The sequence below is a fragment of the Sinocyclocheilus rhinocerous genome, unplaced genomic scaffold (assembly GCF_001515625.1).
Source record: "Sinocyclocheilus rhinocerous isolate Xijiao unplaced genomic scaffold, SAMN03320098_v1.1 scaffold1762, whole genome shotgun sequence".
NCBI classification, from domain to species: Eukaryota; Metazoa; Chordata; class Actinopteri; order Cypriniformes; family Cyprinidae; genus Sinocyclocheilus; species Sinocyclocheilus rhinocerous.
Window position 1 is genome coordinate 353,644 of NW_015636932.1, and position 20,735 is coordinate 374,378.

The window sequence follows — 20,735 nt, forward strand, 5'->3', positions numbered from 1 at the left end:
AGCACCAGACCAGTGATCGCGGCCGCGCCTCTCGTTTCTCAGGCCCGCTCCGTGTGTTTGCTGGGCTGCGATCAAACGGACAGGGCAGCGCTTTTCACGTGCGGAGATCGCTACTAGACGAATCATGTCATTTGTTTTTTGTTTTTTTTAATCTCTGTTCTTTTGTCGTAAATTATGCTATTACTCAATTTATACTAGCCTATCCAGCGCTCCCTGAACGCAGTCTCTGGCTTATTGCCAGTCAAGCGCAAGCACGCTGCAGGGACGCGTCTATAACGACTTTGATCTGATCATAAAGTCTTTTCGAGTCACAGGGCTCAAGTCCAAGTCAAGTCTCGAGTCCTTGCTGTCAAAGTCTAAGTCGAGTCTTAAGTCTTCTTTAATTATGTCGAGTCGAGTCGCAAGTCATCAAATTTGGGACTCGAGTCCGAGTCAAGTCTCGAGTCAAGTGACTCGAGTCCACACCCCTGATAATTAGTGTCAATTTTGATGTCATTGTGACTAATATATGTATTATGAGTAAAAAAAAATTGAAAATGTTTTTTATTAGGCACTGTTGGGTGACTCAAGCATTTTGATGACCTTCATTAATGCATTGCACGCTGCTTGTGAGTGTAGTTGTGGTGCTCTGGATGAAAGAGGTAAGATGAAAGTCTTACGTCTTGCAATTCCACTGATTTAAACCGTTGTTGTGTGTCAGGAGGCGGCGTTGGGTCCTTTTCTCCAGCGCAGTTGTTCTACATGGCTCATTGAAGCCTTGGCCTTGAGAGGTAAAACACTGCAGCTACAAAGGGTTATGGCCTTTGATCTGTGACAACTGGAGAAAGGGGTGTGTGAAGACCAGAGAAAAGGACTGTGGGAGGAGGGCATCCCTTATGGATACTTGGACCAGAATTATAATTGTGTATGTGTGTGTGTGTGTGTGTGTTTTATTGGGGGACGAGTGGTTAAGAGGCTATGTTATTAACTCGACCCTTCTCTGCATTTTACACACACACACATAGATTTTTCCTCTGGTCTTATGATAGATAATACAGTCAGTGGTGTGCACCAGCACACATAAAGGTACTCAGAGCCTGACCTTTAGAGAGGAGCAGAGAGCACATTTTGTGTGGGGGGCTTTCATGTGCCCATACTTATGTCTGTGTGTACACTGTGTACGTTCATCTGGGTTTGTGGTTCAGTGCAAGTGGTAATGTATGAGTGTGTGTACGTCTTTCAAGCCTCTGTCAAAAATAAAAAGGTTATACAGTCTATTTTCTCCACCCCGTACTGAGTAGCCCTCTATTCGGTAAAATCGGAGGACTTTGATGCTCTGACACTGATGAGGTCCTCAGAGTATATGAAGTGCTCTAGCTTGATGTCTTTGTTGTGTTTGTCAGGTCCAAAGATTAGGAGTGATCATGATCTTTGTCATGTCCAACTGAATAACACTGTACCATACAGAGCCAGTAATAAAGTGTATTTTTGCACAAACATAAATCAACATGCATGCATGAGGAGATATGTGCTTGTGTAAAATGCTGTGTATATAAATATTAATATATGAATTATATGACGTTCAAAAGTTGTTGTTGTTTTTGCATACTGTACTTGATTAAAAGTGATAGTGAAGACATTTATAATGTTACAAAATATTTTTTATTTTAAAAAAGAATGAAAAAAATCATCACGCTTTTCACAAAAATATTAAATGAATGAATGAATTAATGAATGAATACCTTTATTGTCATTTGTCCAACAGTACAAACAAAAATTTTCAAGTCTCTCATTCTAAAAAAATTGCACAAATCCCGTAAAACACATTTGAACAAAGTGCAAATACTAACTACTAAACCATGTAAATATTTAGCAAATGTAAAAAAAAAAAAGGCATGTTTCTTAAGCACCAAGTCTGCATGTTATATTTCTGAAGGATTTGTAACTCTGAAAACAGGCAAAATGCCTGCTGAAAATTCAGCTTTGTCATCACAGGAATAAATTGTATTTTAAAATAAATTAAAATAGAAAGCAGTTATATAAAATTTCATAATATTACAGTTTTTATTGTATTTATAATCAAATAAATGCAGCCCTGGTGAGCATAAGAGACTATCAAAAACATAAAAAAAATCTTACCAATAGAGTAGATTAAATATTGTTGATTACTGTGAGAATAACCTGAATTTTATTTCTCTTTCCCTTCCTTCTTTATAGATCATTGGTACGATCCCTCTGATGCCAAACTCTGTAGGACCTTCCAGCCAATCAGGGGGCGGCACTCCCTCACTGCAGGTCCAGCCAATCACACCGCAGCTGCTGACCAATGCACAGGGTCAGATTATAGCCACTGTGATTGGCAACCAGATCCTGCCAGTGATCAACACCCAGGGAATCACACTGTCACCCATTAAACCTGGACAGCAGGTATGCGGTGACTGTTCAAAAGAATGATTTTATGGCGTGTTGATTTACATTTTATATGAAGTACCTGAAAACATAATATCAAATATACATTTTCAATGTAAGAAACATTTAAAGTGCTGAATATGACTCTGATGTGCTGACATTTTGTGAAATATGCATGATATATCCTAACAATCCCAAAGTAACCTATAATATACAACATCATAAAGCCAAAAACATGTGTAAGCCAGATACTGTATGCCAAGAAAACCCAATCATACAGCCCTTGCACAGTAACACTGCATTTAAAGGCCTTGCACCTATAATAATGCATAACAATAATCAAACTTTCATATAAATCATCCCCAAATAACAATGATCAAACTCTGATATCAAATAATAATCAAAAAGGTAGGAAGACAACACATTTAAAGAGCCTAACAACAGTGCAAAACACAGCAGACTATACAGGCATGGATATTATTCGCCGACTCACCCTATAATCTACAGCGGTCGACTATAAAAGCATCTATAGGTCAACCTCATTTCTGTTGGATGCAACTCTGTGTCATATTTACTGGAACCTTTGATCACGGACGTAAACGCAGTAATGCATTTGTAATAATGTTTATGGATTTGTCTGTGTTTCAATTGACTCCCAAACATTTCATGCAGCGATAATTTATGGCTGTCAAATACGGTGGCGGCAGAGAGATCCACTGAAGCTCGGTAATTCTCACAGACCTGTCGACAGTTCTGACAGTGTGTGCAACACTACTGACATCTCTCAGCATCCAAAGAAAAACACACTCACGCACAAACACAAACACACAGAGGAGAATTAATAGTGCAAGAGAACAGCAGAGAGAAGCCAACCCACTTTTAGACAGATGAGACGCTTGCTTTCTTGAAGAGTGGAGATGCACCATCTACAAGAGGCGCTCAATGGTGCATAAAACATAAAAATGTATGGTGCTGCAGTCATGCCACATTGCCCATAATAATGACTCACATTGTAGCCACATAATTTTGATTTCTGGGCTCAGTAAACGTGTGCGTTTTCATTTTTGTGTTAAGGTTTCGGTGCTGAATAGCCAAACGCTGTCGTTCCTTTTGTGTACTTTAAAGTATCTGACAGCCGTGTTCAATGGGAAATTGAATGCAACCTTTATAATCTCCACCTGTCCACATTTCTCATCTCTAATAAACAGGCTATGAATTTCTAATAAAGGACTCAACAGTTTTGCCTTGTAAACAACCACGACTCCAAATCTGTTTTCTCTTGAAATAGCAATTAGCCTCTTTATTTTATTTTCTGTAGTTTCATGATCAAATTGCATTTGCAAAATTGTAATGCATTCTGTATAGTATGTCCACAAATGCTGAGAAGAACATAACAAATAAAAAAATGTAGATAATAGAATAGTCACAAGATGAAAACAATATGTGGTAACATGATTTTAGTTTGAAAATATTACTTATTGACCTTTTCTGTGTAATTTATATCCAATTCTACAGCTTGTTTGCAGTGATAATGTGTCATCTTTAACCAAAAACAACCAAAAAAGGATGAGAAAAAGTTTGCAACTCAAATAATACTTGAGTTTTAGCAGAATAATTCATGTGAGTGCTTTTGTAAAATTATAAGTTTCACATTTATGCTTTTAAATCCTCTGAAAATTGACCCCATTCACTTCCATTGTAAGTGGCTCACCATAGCCTCAATTCTTTTTCTTTTTTAAACAAAACAGGGCTGAGTCCAAATGAATAGTAATCAACATTGTGCAACAAATGCTTTTGATTGGGTTTAACCTTGTGCTTGAACCTTAAATAGTACTTTATTACCTTGATCTGATCTACCATGGTAATTCAGGTACGATATATATACTGGTAATACTGTATATTAATCATACTTTTTTGTCAGAGCTTAATCTATTTACATTGTGCTGTTGTTCACCTACTTAAGTGTGTATAACAGCTCACGTGTGTATTTCCACAGCTGTCGCAGGCCGGTCAGACTTCACAGGCTCCTCCTGTGTCTCAGCCGAGTCTGCTCCGTATGCCCCACAGCCAGAGCCCCCTCCGCCAGGCCTCTTCCTCCTCCACAACATCATCATCCTCATCCTCGGCTCTTAGCGTCGGGCAGCTAGTCAGCAGTGAGTGTGCAGCATTGCATTTGCAAAATTGTAATGCATTCTGTATAGTATGTCCACAAATGCTGAGAAGAACATAACAAATAAAAAAATGTAGATAATAGAATAGTCACAAGATGAAAACAATATGTGGTAACATATTTTAGTTTTTAGTTTGAAAATATTACTTATTGACCTTTTCTGTGTAATTTATATCCAATTCTACAGCTTGTTTGCAGTGATAATGTGTCATCTTTAACCAAAAACAACCAAAAAAGGATGAGAAAAAGTTTGCAACTCAAATAATACTTGAGTTTTAGCAGAATAATTCATGTGAGTGCTTTTGTAAAATTATAAGTTTCACATTTATGCTTTTAAATCCTCTGAAAATTGACCCCATTCACTTCCATTGTAAGTGGCTCACCATAGCCTCAATTCTTTTTCTTTTTTAAACAAAACAGGGCTGAGTCCAAATGAATAGTAATCAACATTGTGCAACAAATGCTTTTGATTGGGTTTAACCTTGTGCTTGAACCTTAAATAGTACTTTATTACCTTGATCTGATCTACCATGGTAATTCAGGTACGATATATATACTGGTAATACTGTATATTAATCATACTTTTTTGTCAGAGCTTAATCTATTTACATTGTGCTGTTGTTCACCTACTTAAGTGTGTATAACAGCTCACGTGTGTATTTCCACAGCTGTCGCAGGCCGGTCAGACTTCACAGGCTCCTCCTGTGTCTCAGCCGAGTCTGCTCCGTATGCCCCACAGCCAGAGCCCCCTCCGCCAGGCCTCTTCCTCCTCCACAACATCATCATCCTCATCCTCGGCTCTTAGCGTCGGGCAGCTAGTCAGCAGTGAGTGTGCAGCATACCTCTACATGTCAGCTGGTGGATATATGTTTTTTAGATGAGTGTTAACTAAAATATTCTGCCTTTTCATTCTGTTTTTATCAGATTTTAGTTGATTCTGTCATCTAGCTGACCAAACTGTAGACCTAATGAATGGAAGGTTGTGCTTAGAACGGCTTTGGCCTCGAGAAGCACCACATATAAATCACTCCCTCCAGCCTGTCAGAGCCACGGCGGCCCTTTTAAAAACGGTTTTACTTAGATATATTCTCATTTGTCATAGCCAATTGGCCTAAAACCATCTGCAATGGAGTTTTAAATTCAATAAACAGGAAGTTGCCATTGATCAACTTGCTGTGGATATAACCAATGGAGTGTTGTGTTTTCATTTTTTTTTTTTCCATTTTGTTTTGTTCAAAACATACACAATACCTTTAGCATTCTCTATTCATTTCATCAGTTTACCGCCGTGGCGCAGCTCTCCATGCCAGATTGTGTTTGTAGCGATGTCCTTGGCTAACGTTAATTCCCCAGAACATGTTTTGAATGGAGGGGGGAAAAAAGTCTGACTGACCCCATAGCCACCACATTCAGCTCAGATGGAAAAAATGGCTTATTTTCAAGGACCGTGCACGTTTTGCATTTGGCAAATCTTTTTTTCGTATTTTATTTGATGTGGTGGAAATCATAATAACAGTATCAAATGACACTTTTGGGTTGAGACATGAAATCGGGTCATGGTTGTCCTTTTGGGGTCAAATTCTTAAATCTAAGAACATTATTTAAAAGGAATTCATTTTTACAGTTCAGCAATGAACGCAACAACAAGGCAAAAGGCAATGTGCCCTGACAAGTTTGTCATAAATGATTATTATGTCGTCAAAATACAAAACTGCTGAATTTAACTCAGGGATTTTCAATATTGCACAGGAGCAAGTTCAGGTTTCAAAATCTGATTTGCATGTGAGGAGTGACAGGGTGCTGGTTCAATAGATTTTGACTTTAAATATGTCTGATGGATTCTTTTAATAATTCATTCATAATGACGCCCATGAATTATTTAGTCGGCCAAACTTTTCTTATGTAAGCAAGATGTAAGACCACCTGGCAGTGATGTATAATACCCAATCATGTTTTATTATCCTAAAATGCCGTCTTGAAACTACAGACCCTGAAGTGCATTTCTAAAGCTGCTAAATGAATCAAATTGAAATTGAATCTTTGCATACCTCTGTCTTTTATAGCAAAATGACCAATAATAAAGCATAAAATGAATATTCATTGCTTTCAGAAAGGCATTTTTGAATGCAATTCACGGAAGGATTCATTTGAGAAGTGTAATTCCAGCTTGCCTAATAAGAACAGATTAATTTTAATGTCACTGGCTTTTACACTTTTATGTAAGCCTGGAAATCAGAAACCATATCTTAAGAAAAATCTGTCAATGGTTGGAAAATAACACAGGAATAATAAATGAATGGAAGCTATTTTGAAGTCTTGGCATATTATACTTAAACTCAGTTATGCATTTACTCTCTGAAGACTCTCGAGATATTCCTGTTATATTAGATCATGCAAGATAATAACAAGAAGATGAAGACAAAGTCAAAACAAAAGCATAAATGCAGTATATTGAAAACGTAAACCGAAATGATTTCATAGAAACTGTCTTTTATTCAAGCATCTGCTTGAAATAGCTAGAAGGTCTTCAATGTCGATATAAAATACAGGCAAAATTGGAGTAACATTGCATTGTTTCAAGGTAATGAATTTGTGAATGGAGAGTTGCAGCTTTATTCTTTTCTCTTCTGTTTTACAGATCCTCAGACTGCCCCCAGTGAGGTGGATGGTGTGAACCTGGAGGAGATTCGAGAATTCGCCAAAGCGTTTAAAATTCGCCGGCTGTCTCTGGGTCTGACTCAAACTCAGGTGGGCCAGGCTCTCAGTGCAACTGAAGGCCCTGCCTACAGCCAGTCTGCCATCTGCAGGTATGGAGGTCTAACAGCTATAACAATATTTATATAATAATTAAATTAAATAATATTTATATAATCATTTATATTATATTTTATTAAAAAATGAAAAGAAAAAAAAAATTAGATATGAAGTCAAATGTATGTATATGTATATGTATATGTGTGTGTGTGTGTGTGTGTGTGTACCTGTTTTTCTATTCTGGTGGGGACTTAATCCTGAATACACACAGACTCATGGGGACTCGTGTCACGGTGGGACCTAAATTGAGGTCCCAATGGGTACAAAAGCTTATAAATCATACAGAATGCTCATATCACGGTGGGGACCTAAATTGAGGTCCCGACGGGTAAACAAGCTAATAAATCACACAGAATGAAGTTTTTTGAAAATCTAAAAATGCAGAAAGTTTCCTGTGTAAGGGGTAGGTAGGTGTAGGGTTGGTGTAGGGCAATAGAAAATACGTTTTGTACAGTATAAAAACCATTACGCCTATGGAGAGTCCCCACAAGGATAGCAAACCAGACATGAGTGTGTGTGTGTGTGTGTGTGTGTGTGTGTGTGTGTGAGAATACACTGTTAAAAAATTATGATCAATAAGTCATGGCAGCTTATGTTTTTACATTACTTTTAACTCATCCAATGAACAATTTCAACATATTTTCATAAGTTATGTGTAATTCAATTTCAGTTTAATGCAATTTTAAGTTAAAATAACTTTTTTATACTTAAATATTTAAGTCAGCAACTGAACTTTTTAACTGAACTTTCTTAGGTTGAAAATATTTTTTTTTTTTTTTTGTGCAAACCATAACTTAATATCATAATCAATAGATAGATAGATAAATAGTAGTCTACTTTGCACATTAGTGTCACCCAGGTTTACATACAAGTAGTACCCTATTTATATTTAACTACAAATAATTAAGGTGTTAAACAGAGATGTTAACTGATGTGCAATTTATGTCAGACCCATCTGTTTTAGTCCTGTCTGTGCCTGTCTCCACTCATCTTTGCACTGTCTATATGAAAAGATTCAGTTACTAATGTAAAATGCATCAGCTGTGATATTACAAGAAGCATTTAAACCACTTAATTTCTAAGGTCCATTGCCATGTATTCACATGACATTTAGCTGAAAGGAACCTGACAGGGCTTGACTTTTAATGAACGTGGTTTTCCACAGTGGAACGGCAAAACGGATTTGGGCATAAACTGGGACATTTTGTAACATTAGTAAATCAAATATTTAACATCATCATTATAGTGCAAATTTTGTTTTTCATTGAGGGGACTTTAGTAGTTCCTGTATACATCAGGAGAACATTTGCACCAAAAAGAGGACAAATGTGATGTCAGATTACAGTAAAGTTTCTGCGCTGGAAATAAATAAGGATAGGAATAAGAAACGAATTTCTAAATAATATATTTAGGTAGATTATTTATAAATAATAATAATAAAAGATTTTATGTGTTTAATTTTTGTTGTTGTTGATCTTGAGGATCTTGAGGGGTCAAGTAAATTGATATGTAAATGTTAAATTTTTAGTACCTAGAATTAGTAAAGAAGTGAATATATGATTTAGCACAATTCATTGGAAATAAGTTAAAATAATGTATTTTTTAATTGTGAGATACAGTATGGTCTGAGTATATCTTACATTTATGATCGTTCTCACAACATAAACAAGGGTTTTGTGCCTGTAATACTCTACAAAAGTAATACAAAGTGTACCGTATTCAAGGAAAGTGCAAAATAAGCAATATGAACAATACTCAAAATAATAAAAACACAACACGCATTAATTATACTTGATATAAAATGACTCAAACCTTGTTTGAATGAACTTGCCACACATCATCTCTGTGTGACACATTAAGGTTTATAGTTCAGAGTTTCCTGTTTCCTTTTCATTTTAATGCAGAGGGATTGCAAAAGGCTTATGGTTCGTCTGATGAGACACTTGTGTTTATCTGACATGCCGCTATCACACGCTTTTTAAAATTTTATCATATCAGCAACAAACGACCGATAAAACCTGAAATTGCTCGGTGGAGGGGAGAGTGAGGGAATTCCTTATGAAGCTTCAAACTAGTGCAGAAAGTCTTAAAAATCCTGCATGAAATATTTAGCCGCATGCATTATTTAGATATTTATAGCATACATTAAAAGCCATTAGTTTCCAAAATAAACAGGTGATGTGATGTTTTTCTCTATATGCGTCCTTTCATCTCGTCAGAAGGGAAGGGAGGATTTATTTTCATTATTTGTTCATTTGTATGACATTGGACATGACAGTGTGCAGAGTGTTTTTGGCTTTAAAGGCAGACTTCACATGCTTTAGTTTAGTTAACATCAGCAGAGACGAGAGGGGAAAGAGGTGAACGCGTTTTCGCTTGTGAGTGTGTGAGCTCTTGGGGCTCTTGGAGTCTTTGCTCAGTCAAACTCGGCCTGACAGATGTCTCTATCTTGTCCGATCTCATAGTTCACAGCGGAAAAAAGCTTTATTGGTTCGTCTGAACAATCACAAAGGTGCATCGTCAAACTGATCAGAGACAGAGGTCATTATTAAAGCCCAGAGAATCCAGATGCCTTATGACTGATGGGAAGCATTTGACATCACTGCAATGAAATCAGAAAATACACATTTGACATACTCAATTTATTGAGAATAAGAATATAGTAAATACTGTAGATAAATATTCAAATCTTATTATTATTATAATCGTTTGTTTAAATCTGTTAAATACACCATACTCAGTGCGTCAAATTAAATTTTCCTCCTTTTACACGGAGTGGTTCACAGCCGTTCTTGGCACAAGCCCTCTTTTGCATGCACCGTTGCACACGGATGCTCATAAGATGTCATATCATCACATAATTGCGAGATGGGAATCGCTTTTCCACTTTTAAGCCGTGTGGATTTACAACATTAATCCACACTAAAACACTGGATTCACATCAATGATTCATCATTCTCAGGCTGCAAAGCTGCCATCTATAATTTGCATGACAAATTGGGCAGAAGAGCTGCTTAACATGACTGTATATATATATATTTAATCAAACCTACTTTTCCCACTGCAGTTTGCTCGCTTCATTTCTATCTCAAGGCTGCCCTCTTTATTCATCTAAAAAAAATAAATTATCTGTTTTTACCGGACGTCTTTTGAATGGGAAGGGCAGAGAAAATTGTATCATATATATTTAGTAAATGTTCCGATCAAACCTTTGAAATTTTATCTCAAACATCCTTGACATAGTGTAGATGTTATTAACTGCATTACTTAAATGTATGATTTGAGTCTGGCATTTTGGAGTTGGAAAATATATATATAAATAAGACACACACACATATATATATATATATATATATATATAATGAGATATATACACAAACAGTTCCTTTAATCTGTTAATAATATTTCACAATACACTGTATTTTTGATCAAATAAATTCATCCTTGATGCGTATGAGAGACTTTTTAAAAGTGTATACCAATGTCACATTTATTATTGACCAATTATTGAACAATAACAGTTATCCCTGCTCTTTCCTCCTTTTCTGAAAATAAATAAATAAATAATAACAATAAAATAAAAGAAGAATAATATTGTTACTGCTACAACCCAACCCAGTTTTATATGACTATGATAAGGCTTTGATTTTTGTTGAATCTGTTTCCTGTTCCACCTGCATTAGCATTATTATATGTCCTGCTCTCTCTCTCCAACCAGAAGCTGAAAATGTTCACTTATTTCTAGTATTATTGCAGTGAACAGGATCTAAAATTAGGAAATTGAATAAAACATGACTTAATAAATAAGTTGGCATATGCCTGGACTCCGGTATTGTTTGCTGCTCGGTTGGATTTAACAGGGTGCTGTCACTCATCTCCGTGGTGAAAAAAAAGGTCTTTGCGTTTGAGGACCTGGGAGAGCGAGGGCCTTTGCCCCCGCTTCAGGCGTCTTTTCAAATGCCAGTTAAGATTCAATCAAAGGCCTCCTCACAGGAGCCTGTCCAGGAGTTCAGGACCAAGAGAGAATATGTGTTGTTTCAGAGAGCAGTAGTTCACCTCTCTCCCCTCTCTCAGCTGGGCTTTTCTCCGTCCAACCAGAAGCTGAAAATGTTCACTTATTTCTAGTATTATTGCAGTGAACAGGATCTAAAATTAGGAAATTGAATAAAACATGACTTAATAAATAAGTTGGCATATGCCTGGACTCCGGTATTGTTTCCTGCTCGGTTGGATTTAACAGGGTGCTGTCACTCATCTCCGTGCTGAAAAAAAAACGTCTTTGCGTTTGAGGACCTGGGAGAGCGAGGGCCTTTGCCCCCGCTTCAGGCGTCTTTTCAAATGCCAGTTAAGATTCCATCAAAGGCCTCCTCACAGGAGCCTGTCCAGGAGTTCAGGACCAAGAGAGAATATGTGTTGTTTCAGAGAGCAGTAGTTCACCTCTCTCCCCTCTCTCAGCTGGGCTTTTCTCCGTCTGCCTGACAGATGTCCATGTGTTGGATAGGAGCGCAGGCCAGGAAACTCACTGAAACATCTCTCCATTAAAGTCTGTACAGACACACTTTGGAAATCTCCCCATTCAGTGGAGTCATTGGAGACAAAAGCTCCTTTTATGGATCTTCGGTAACTATACACTCTGTGGCTGGTTATACAGGCTTTAGATCAGATCGGTGCTTCTCAAGAGGTTTTGATTCAGAGTTTACATTGACATCAAGTAGAGACAGACCACTATTTTTTTTTTAACCATGGCTCAACAATATGTTAAATACCTAGGGCCAGTTTTACTCAACAGGGCAAATTAGCACGAGAGCGCAATTCCAAAACAGCGGCAATCCGGGTGATTTACTGACAACACGCAAATTAAAGAAAGCAGACACATCTCATTTCCATAATGACCAACGCAATCTACCAAGTGCAGCGCAAATTAGCGTAAGGATATTTTCGGATTCGGATAATGTGTTCTTCTGGCATTCCAAATAAATTCATACATGTGGAAAAAAATCCTCTCTCTTCTACCACGAGCTCTCTGTTCTCTGCGGTGCCTCCAGCTAGCAACAACAAATGCAGCCATTTGAAGCGCAAAATAGTTTAAGACATGCTTTTTTTGGACGTTAAATAATGGTGCAAATAGCAGTAATTTGAAGAGCGCAACATTAGTAAATCGCGTTGCGTGATTAATTTTAATACTCTCCTCTCATAAATTTTGCGTCTGAAAGGGAAACACCGACAAATGCATATTCAATCAGGTCTGACGCAAAAAAAAAAAAAACCGTGTATACGCCTTTTCAGCGCTAATTCTTCACTGCGCGTCTTTAGTAAATCCTGACAGTACTATTTTAACGCCAAAAGATGGTTTGCGCTGGCGCTAGCTGTTAGTAAATCTGGCCCAAAGGCTGAAAAAATGATATATATTTGTTTGTTAATATAATATAAAATGATGTAATTATAAGTTATAACATTAAATTTAAAATAATTTATATTATATTCATGAAATAATTCATAATTATAGATGTAATGCTTAATTATACTAAAAATAAAATGAATATAATATGAATCATTATTAATGATTTTGTGTATATATCCTCCTCTCTTCTTAAAATTTCGATTTGGCTCAGTTAGTTTATTTTGTTCTTTGCTTTTTAAATGACCTTCCTTTGCGCTGGCGCTAGCTGTTAGTAAATCTGGCCCAAAGGCTGAAAAAATGATATATATTTGTTTGTTAATATAATATAAAATGATGTAATTATAAGTTATAACATTAAATTTAAAATAATTTATATTATATTCATGAAATAATTCATAATTATAGATGTAATGCTTAATTATACTAAAAATAAAATGAATATAATATGAATCATTATTAATGATTTTGTGTATATATCCTCCTCTCTTCTTAAAATTTCGATTTGGCTCAGTTAGTTTATTTTGTTCTTTGCTTTTTAAATGACCTTCCTAAGACAAAATCTTGTCCACTCACAATTCAAAACAATTCCCATAATTCAGTGAAAACCGAAATAAAAAGCCACATAGTGTACTAACTATTGTATCGTTACCAGGAATATATTAGCAGTAGTTTTTTTTTTTTTTTTTACAGAAAGAAAGGTTAATGTTTAGTCCTAGAAAGCTATTATTTTGCTTTTTAAATGACCTTCCTAAGACAAAATCTTGTCCACTCACAATTCAAAACAATTCCCATAATTCAGTGAAAACCGAAATAAAAAGCCACATAGTGTACTAACTATTGTACCGTTACCAGGAATATATTAGCAGTAGTTTTTTTTTTTTTTTTACAGAAAGCAACGTTTCTGCAGCATTAGCAAAGACCTAAATATTAGACTGATTTACCTCCCTGGAGACCCCATAAACTTGCAGACATATTCAAAAGTGAAGGTGAAAATGTATTAGCATTAAACATTAAATGAACATCAGGGTGGCTTGAGGAAGACGGAAAAGTTGGAGAAGTGTATTAAAATGTGTGTGCGTTTGAGTGAATAATTTAAGCCGTTTGTGAATTAATAATGCTTTTAATGTTTTATTGCATGCTTGTGTTATTTATTTGACAATATGTATTAACATTTCTCACAGAAGATAGAATTCCTAATCGTACTGTATGTGATGCCATCTGTCGATCTAATTGTACAGAAGAGCTAGACAAGACAAATGCAAGGCCATTAAATGAATTCATTCTTTATGATATCAGTCAGGTGCTTGTTTGTTTTTGGACCGGCCCATGGAAGAGTCCTCTTGGTTCAATGCATCATGGGTACAGAGAGTCAATCAAAGCAACACATGAAGGAACATGCTGTACTGGAATGTACAAACTAGCTCTTTGGGCTTAGATTATATCATTTCCCAGCACGCAACAGCTGAAGCCATGCGGTAGAGGCCATGAAACACTCTGTCCCATTGGCGGCCTGAACCAAGAGACCCCTTCTTCTGGGCAACTGGGTCAGACAGGAAACCCCTCACCCGGTCTGGGCACTTGAGTAAGCTTGTTCTCTCTCAATTCTCCCCCAGACACACCATCCTGAGAAGCCACTTTTTCCTACCACAGGAAGCCCAAGAGAACGCTATAGCTAGCAGTCTGACAGGCAAACTGAACCCTGGCCTTTTATATCCTGCCAGGTTCGAGAAGTTGGACATCACCCCAAAAAGCGCCCAGAAGATTAAGCCCGTGCTGGAGCGCTGGATGGCCGAGGCGGAAGCCCGCCATCGCTCCGGTATGCAGAACCTGACCGAGTTTATCGGCAGCGAGCCCTCCAAAAAGCGCAAACGCCGGACCTCTTTCACGCCGCAGGCCCTGGAAATCCTCAACAGCCACTTCGAGAAGAATACTCACCCCTCCGGTCAGGAGATGACGGAAATCGCGGAGAAACTGAACTATGATCGCGAGGTGGTGCGCGTTTGGTTCTGCAATAAGAGGCAAGCATTGAAAAACACTATAAAGAGGCTTAAACCGCCCGAGCTCGGGCCGGTCGCACCGATGGACCCTCTGGTTGATAATATGGAGGAACACCCTTAGCTTGATACGAGCGCCATGAGGCGAACACGCTTCTGATTTTGTGGACTTAAAGACCTGGACGATTGCTATCCGATGCACCATCGACTGGATGAACTGTCAACAAAGGCAAAAAGAAATATTTGTCAGTGTTATCATCACAAAAGCAAAAACCAAAAAAGTTCAGAAAAAAGAGAGTTGTATGAGAATTATAGTACTGACTCGTAAGCAGATTGTGAGGAATAAAGAACAAGGATCTTGTTTAAATCAAGAATGGTGAAGAAACTACTTACCAAAGTTTGTTGCATCTGATACCTGAGGTTTTTTAATTGTAAATGTGTTTTACATTTTTACATTTTTACTGGGGAAAAAAACAAAAACAAAAAAAAGAAAGAAAAAGATTCATGTGATGGGGTAGATGGGTGTGACATTTGATCTTTGTCTTATTTTATCACTTGGGTTTTTATGTAAATATTTCTGATAAATTGTCACCAAATTGAAATCACAAATTCCAAAAAAAAAAAATCTTTGAGAAGTTTATTTCAAAATTGTCACATTTCTGCTGTCTGTAAGGCCATCATCAAATGTGTCATTTCACTCTGTTCATAAACATTAAGGCATCCGTCATGAAAGAGTGCACTTGGGAGGAATATTTCGCAAAGAGATTCTCAGTGAACATGCCACAGATATCCACATTCGTTGCAGCTGTAATTAAAGCTATTTAATGGTGTTGCCAAAGCCTCCTAGCCAAAGAACAAGGACATTGTATGTCATACCTTGGCCTGAACCATTTTATCCTTTTCATGTGATCGGATGATTTTATTTTTAAAAGCAAAGGGTTACGGTTTTATTTTACTTGTCATGCTCGACAAAAAATATATACATATATACAGTATATTTACATATAAAGATTTCAAGTAAATGAGATGAATTACTTTTAAAGATTTCACTTGGGTTATGCCAGTTATCTTTTGTCTGTGTCTTTTTCATTTTTGGTGCTTACGGTTTTTTGGTGCAAAAAATCAGACTTTCTCAGATGGAAATGACTGGAAATACTCATTTTGGACATATTTGATTAAATCAAAACATTTGACTGAATATACACCTTAATATATCAAAATAAAGAATCAATGTCCCAAATGCTGCACCATCCTACAAACCTTCAGCCCATCTTACAGTTAGATTTAGAGTAATTTTATGAATTGTTTTTTTTTTTTCTTATCCTTTTTATTGTAGAGTTCTTATACTGTATAACAAGCATTCCAAATGAAAATAAAAGTAGTGGTCGACTGGTATCTAAAAAAGCAAGATGATCGATTTAACGCTGATGTTAAAATAGCCTAACAGTTCAATGATAGCGATGGTGCTGTGGACATGATTATTCAACGATATCTCGCAACCAATTTGTACGAATTTTACGAGGTGGCTAATTCGTACGAATTTGTACGACCTCCCTCGTACGATTTTGGCAGGCTTAGGGGTAGGTCATTCGTACAAATTCATACGAATTACCCACCTCGTAAAATACGTGGCCATGAGATCAGCTTGGAATATTCACGTCATACTTAAAGACAACAAAGAGAATAAAAATAGTCAGTTTACAAATAAATTAAGTCTTTTCCTGCAACATTAAAGATGAAAAATGTTTTGGAATTAGCTGTATGGCATTTAAATACTTTTCAACAGGCAATTTGCTGAAAACTACTCCGTATTTCCAAAAGCAGCGATGATCATGTTGATAACAATCCTATAATTTTACTGGCTTGCATCATGATTTTGAAAATAAAACCTTGTGAGGTGTTTATGCTAATGTAATTCATCACAATTGGGCATAGTTACAGAAAAATTGTCTTGCTTCTGATAGCTACGTAACCGATATCTTGACTCGCATTAAAAGAGCTGATTGCATTGACTCAACTCATATCGTATAAGATGACATTCCCCCATCATTTTCACGAATTCAGAAGCATGGCATTTGTGTGTGGTTGCAGAGACAGGACGTCTTAAGGTATACAGGCTTATGAAATAAAGCTGTAACCAAAAATTAAAACCAAGAGACAAGAATCGAAGTTCTGCCTTTGCTCATCTTTTCGATGCTGGACCAAAGCTCAATAGTTTTATGCACATTGTACAGAGAAATGGCTAAATGTCGCTGACAATCTTGAAATATGTAACTGATTGAAGAAAACCGATTAAATGGAGTATATCATTAAAATTACCTCAGCACTGTCCTGCTAAGTAGTGAGCAATGTCATAACATGGTACCTTTCTGCAAAGGTTCACAGCAAAACACAAAGGACTTGTGTATATGTTTGTAAGTAGTTTTTATGACCATCTTAGATTGATTCTCACCTGCGTTTCTTTACGATGTGCTTTCCAGGGTCACGTGTATAGAACAGACATTGTTACATGACTTTCTTCTATTTTATTGTTTCTGCAATGTTGTTTGTTTTTTTTCTCCTTTCACTATGTAAGATACATTTTTGAGTTTAATTGCCTGGAATTGCCCCGTATACATGGGGAACAAAGAAAACTTTGCGGTTCAACTCAATTGTTTTTGAAAGATGATGGAAAACCTTTGGAGATTTATTGAAGAACACACACTGGTATACATACATACACGCATAAACACACACACACACACACAGTCGAGTTTGAAATGTTGGGTTACATTTTATTTTGATAGTCCACTTTAGACATTCTATTAACTATAAGTAACTTTGTAACTACATGTCAACTAATTCTCATTAATTTGCAACTCCATGTCTACTAACTCTCAGAGTAGACTGTTAGGGTGGGTTTAGGGTTAGTAGAATGTTGACAAAGAAAGTGTTAGAAGATATTAAGCAGACAGTCTACTAATACTCTACTAACTGCTAGTTGACATGTAGTTGCAAAGTTACTTACTGTTAATAGAATGTCTAAAGTGGACTATCGAAATAAAGTGTTACCAAATGTTGTTATTACTCTCAAGACCTCGAAACCAAAGCTGTTTAACCTGCTAAGGATGCTTTCAATTTTATAGACTGAAAACTGTATGTATTATATAGAGCAATATCTGTTCGGTCAGTTAAGCTGCACTTTGTGTATTTCTTAACAGCTTCAAGTCTGTCACATTAATTTGTATCATAATAATTAATAATAAACAATTGTTTGACATGAAACACAATGGCTGCATTTCTTACTATAGAATATTTTACACAGCATTGTAATTCACATTAAAAAAATAAAATCCAGATATAATATCCAGATAAAAGTATACCATATTTGTGAACCTGGACCACAAAGCCAGTCTTAAGTCGATGAGTTATATTTTTAGCATTAGCCAAAAATGCATTGTATGGGTCACAATTATTGATTTTTCTTTTATGCCAAAAATCATTAGGATATTAAGTAAAGATCATGTTCCATGAATATATTTTGTCAATTTCCTACTGTAAATATATTAAAACTTAATTTTTGATTAGTAATATGCATTGCTAAGGACTTTATTTGGACAACTTTAAAGGCGATTTTCTCAATATTTCGATTTTTTTGCACCCTCAGATTCCAGATTTTCAAATAGTTGTATCTCGGTCAAATATTGTCCTATCCTAACAAACTGTACACCAATGGAACATTTATTTATTCAGCTTTCAGATTATGTATAAATCTCAATTTCGAAAAATTGACCCTTATGACATGGTTTTGTGGTCCAGGGTCACATTTAAAGATATAAAGGAAGATACAAAATTATACCAATAAAGTGAATACTACAATTATGCTGCATTCACACCTTGTTGTAATTACTATAAATATGAAGACAACCTGTGATGTTATATTTGGATCTGTTCACAATTATGTATTTCTATGGCAACAGTATTAATGCTAAAATGAACCTGTAATTGAGTAATCAATAGACAAAACTACAATACATCAAATAACAGTCGTTATGCAAGTGCCTAATAAATAAACTTATTGTTAATTTATCAGGACATTACATTGAACTGTATTGCATGTATTCAAACAAGATTTCTCATCAATATTAAAAAATGTGTTTATTTATTTTGCATCATAGGTTTTTTTTGTGTGTGTGTGTCGTTCATGTGTAATTTAGAATTTCAAAGAATTTCTCAATTTTTAAAATTAAAAATGTGTTAATGTAGTAATAACAAGGTAATAACATATTAACTACCTTTAAACATTTTCACTCATTCACTCGTTAAGTTGCTGATCACGTACAATAAGGTTTTAGTTGAAAAATATTTTATTTTAAAACATTTAAAAGTTATGACTTTTATGAAACACCGATTCTTTGGGTCCAAATGGATTTGGAATGCAAAAAAATTGTATAGGGATTTTGAATGCATTATGGAGATTATGAGGAATAATTGACGCAGGTCAGCTGAATTATTGAAATTCAATGGACACTTCCCTCTCACACACAATCTCTCAGTTCTTTCATTACTAAAAATCAGCATTCAAGTTCATCCTGCCTGTTTTTTATCAACTAGTATCATTATCAGAGATCTTCACCCCTACGCCACTAAAGTCATGCACAGCTCTAGTGCAGGTTTTTCAACTTCAGCGATAAAACTACAAAGGCTAGAAACATTATATAACAACTATAAAACAACAAAGGCTTAAAAGCTATATGATGGTGAATAATAGCTATGTAGTGATGGTAAAACTTTAAATTACTTGCACATAGTTCAAATGATGCCTCAGAAACTGTTGTCACATAGCAGAGTGGTGGATTCACAAGAGCGAACATTCATTCTGCAAAACAATCCCATTTAGACTTTAAAAGAAACGTTGTCCAGCTATTTTAACCATGTTAAACCCACTTTATTTCCCAGTAATTCGTCTGTTCCTCTGAACAATAGCCGCCTTTCATTCTGTCCTCTGTAATGTGCCGTCCTTCCATGTAATCGCTGATATAAAGTGAAGAGTCACACAGAAATGCTTTTCTCCTTATAGCTGAACAGGATTTCAATGCTGAATTCACACCTTCAAGCAAACCGACGGCCCACGGGCTTCCAGGGTTAGCAGCCATTCATTTAGATTTCCATAGGGTCAATAGAGAAGAATCTATGCCAGGGTTATTTCGCATCAATATTTCATTTCTTTGCGGCAACAGATAACAATAATGAGCCGTCTCTAAGAGAGAAAGCACATTCTCTGCTGAAAGGCTTTTGAAAGTAAACTCTGAAGTTTGTGACGGCTTCTCTTGTCCGTGAAGCCTTTGAAAGCATGACTGGCTGGCAAATTGAAGAGCGGTAAATAAATAAATATTAATCATAAAGAAGCACACACAACATAAATTATTAACATTAGGCTGAGAACTGATGTTGAAGATGTTTGTGCTGTCCTTTCTTCCCATCCTCCTCTTTGTTTCAAAAGTAGCAGATGTATTTTTCAGTTGTAGGCTAAAAGTTGTGCTATTTGATATTCTTTTGTTTTGTCTTCCATTTCATCATATTTTCCATTAGCTCTGTAATGAACGTGCAGAGATGTGCTATTTTTGCAACCATTGTCTTTGGCGTTCGGGCTGAAGCTTTTCAAAAACTTTGCCAAGTAGGAAGAAACGGAGAGAGTACAACAGCTCCATTTTTGAAGCAATTACAGGGGATATTTTTTTCTTTCTGCCAAATAAGCCAAAGTTGCTTTTGGATACACGTGATTTGGGCAATAAGAAGAAAAGTTTACAGTACAGTGGGGTCCAAAAGTCTAAAACCATTAGGTTATATTTTGCAGTTTTAATGTCATTTTTAAATTGTAAACACTGTATCAGCATATCAAATTGAAAAATGAACATGAAATTTAAAATGTCTTAGTATTTGGTTTGTCTCCTTTTGCTTTAAAGGGGTCATATGATGCTGCTAAAAA

General features: G+C 36.1%; 1 protein-coding gene across 1 annotated transcript in view; it reads left to right on the forward strand.

The window, feature by feature from the left end:
- Positions 1-15,717, forward strand: part of pou6f2 (POU class 6 homeobox 2) — a 122,519-nt gene extending 106,802 nt beyond the window's left edge. Inside the window, exons 8-11 of the mRNA XM_016563056.1 lie at positions 2,197-2,406; positions 4,385-4,541; positions 7,197-7,365; positions 14,387-15,717. Coding sequence (XP_016418542.1) covers positions 2,197-2,406; positions 4,385-4,541; positions 7,197-7,365; positions 14,387-14,891 — 1,041 coding nt within the window. The 3' untranslated portion in view covers positions 14,892-15,717. The remainder of the gene's footprint in view (positions 1-2,196; positions 2,407-4,384; positions 4,542-7,196; positions 7,366-14,386) is intronic.
- The last annotated feature ends 5,018 nt before the right edge of the window (positions 15,718-20,735 follow it).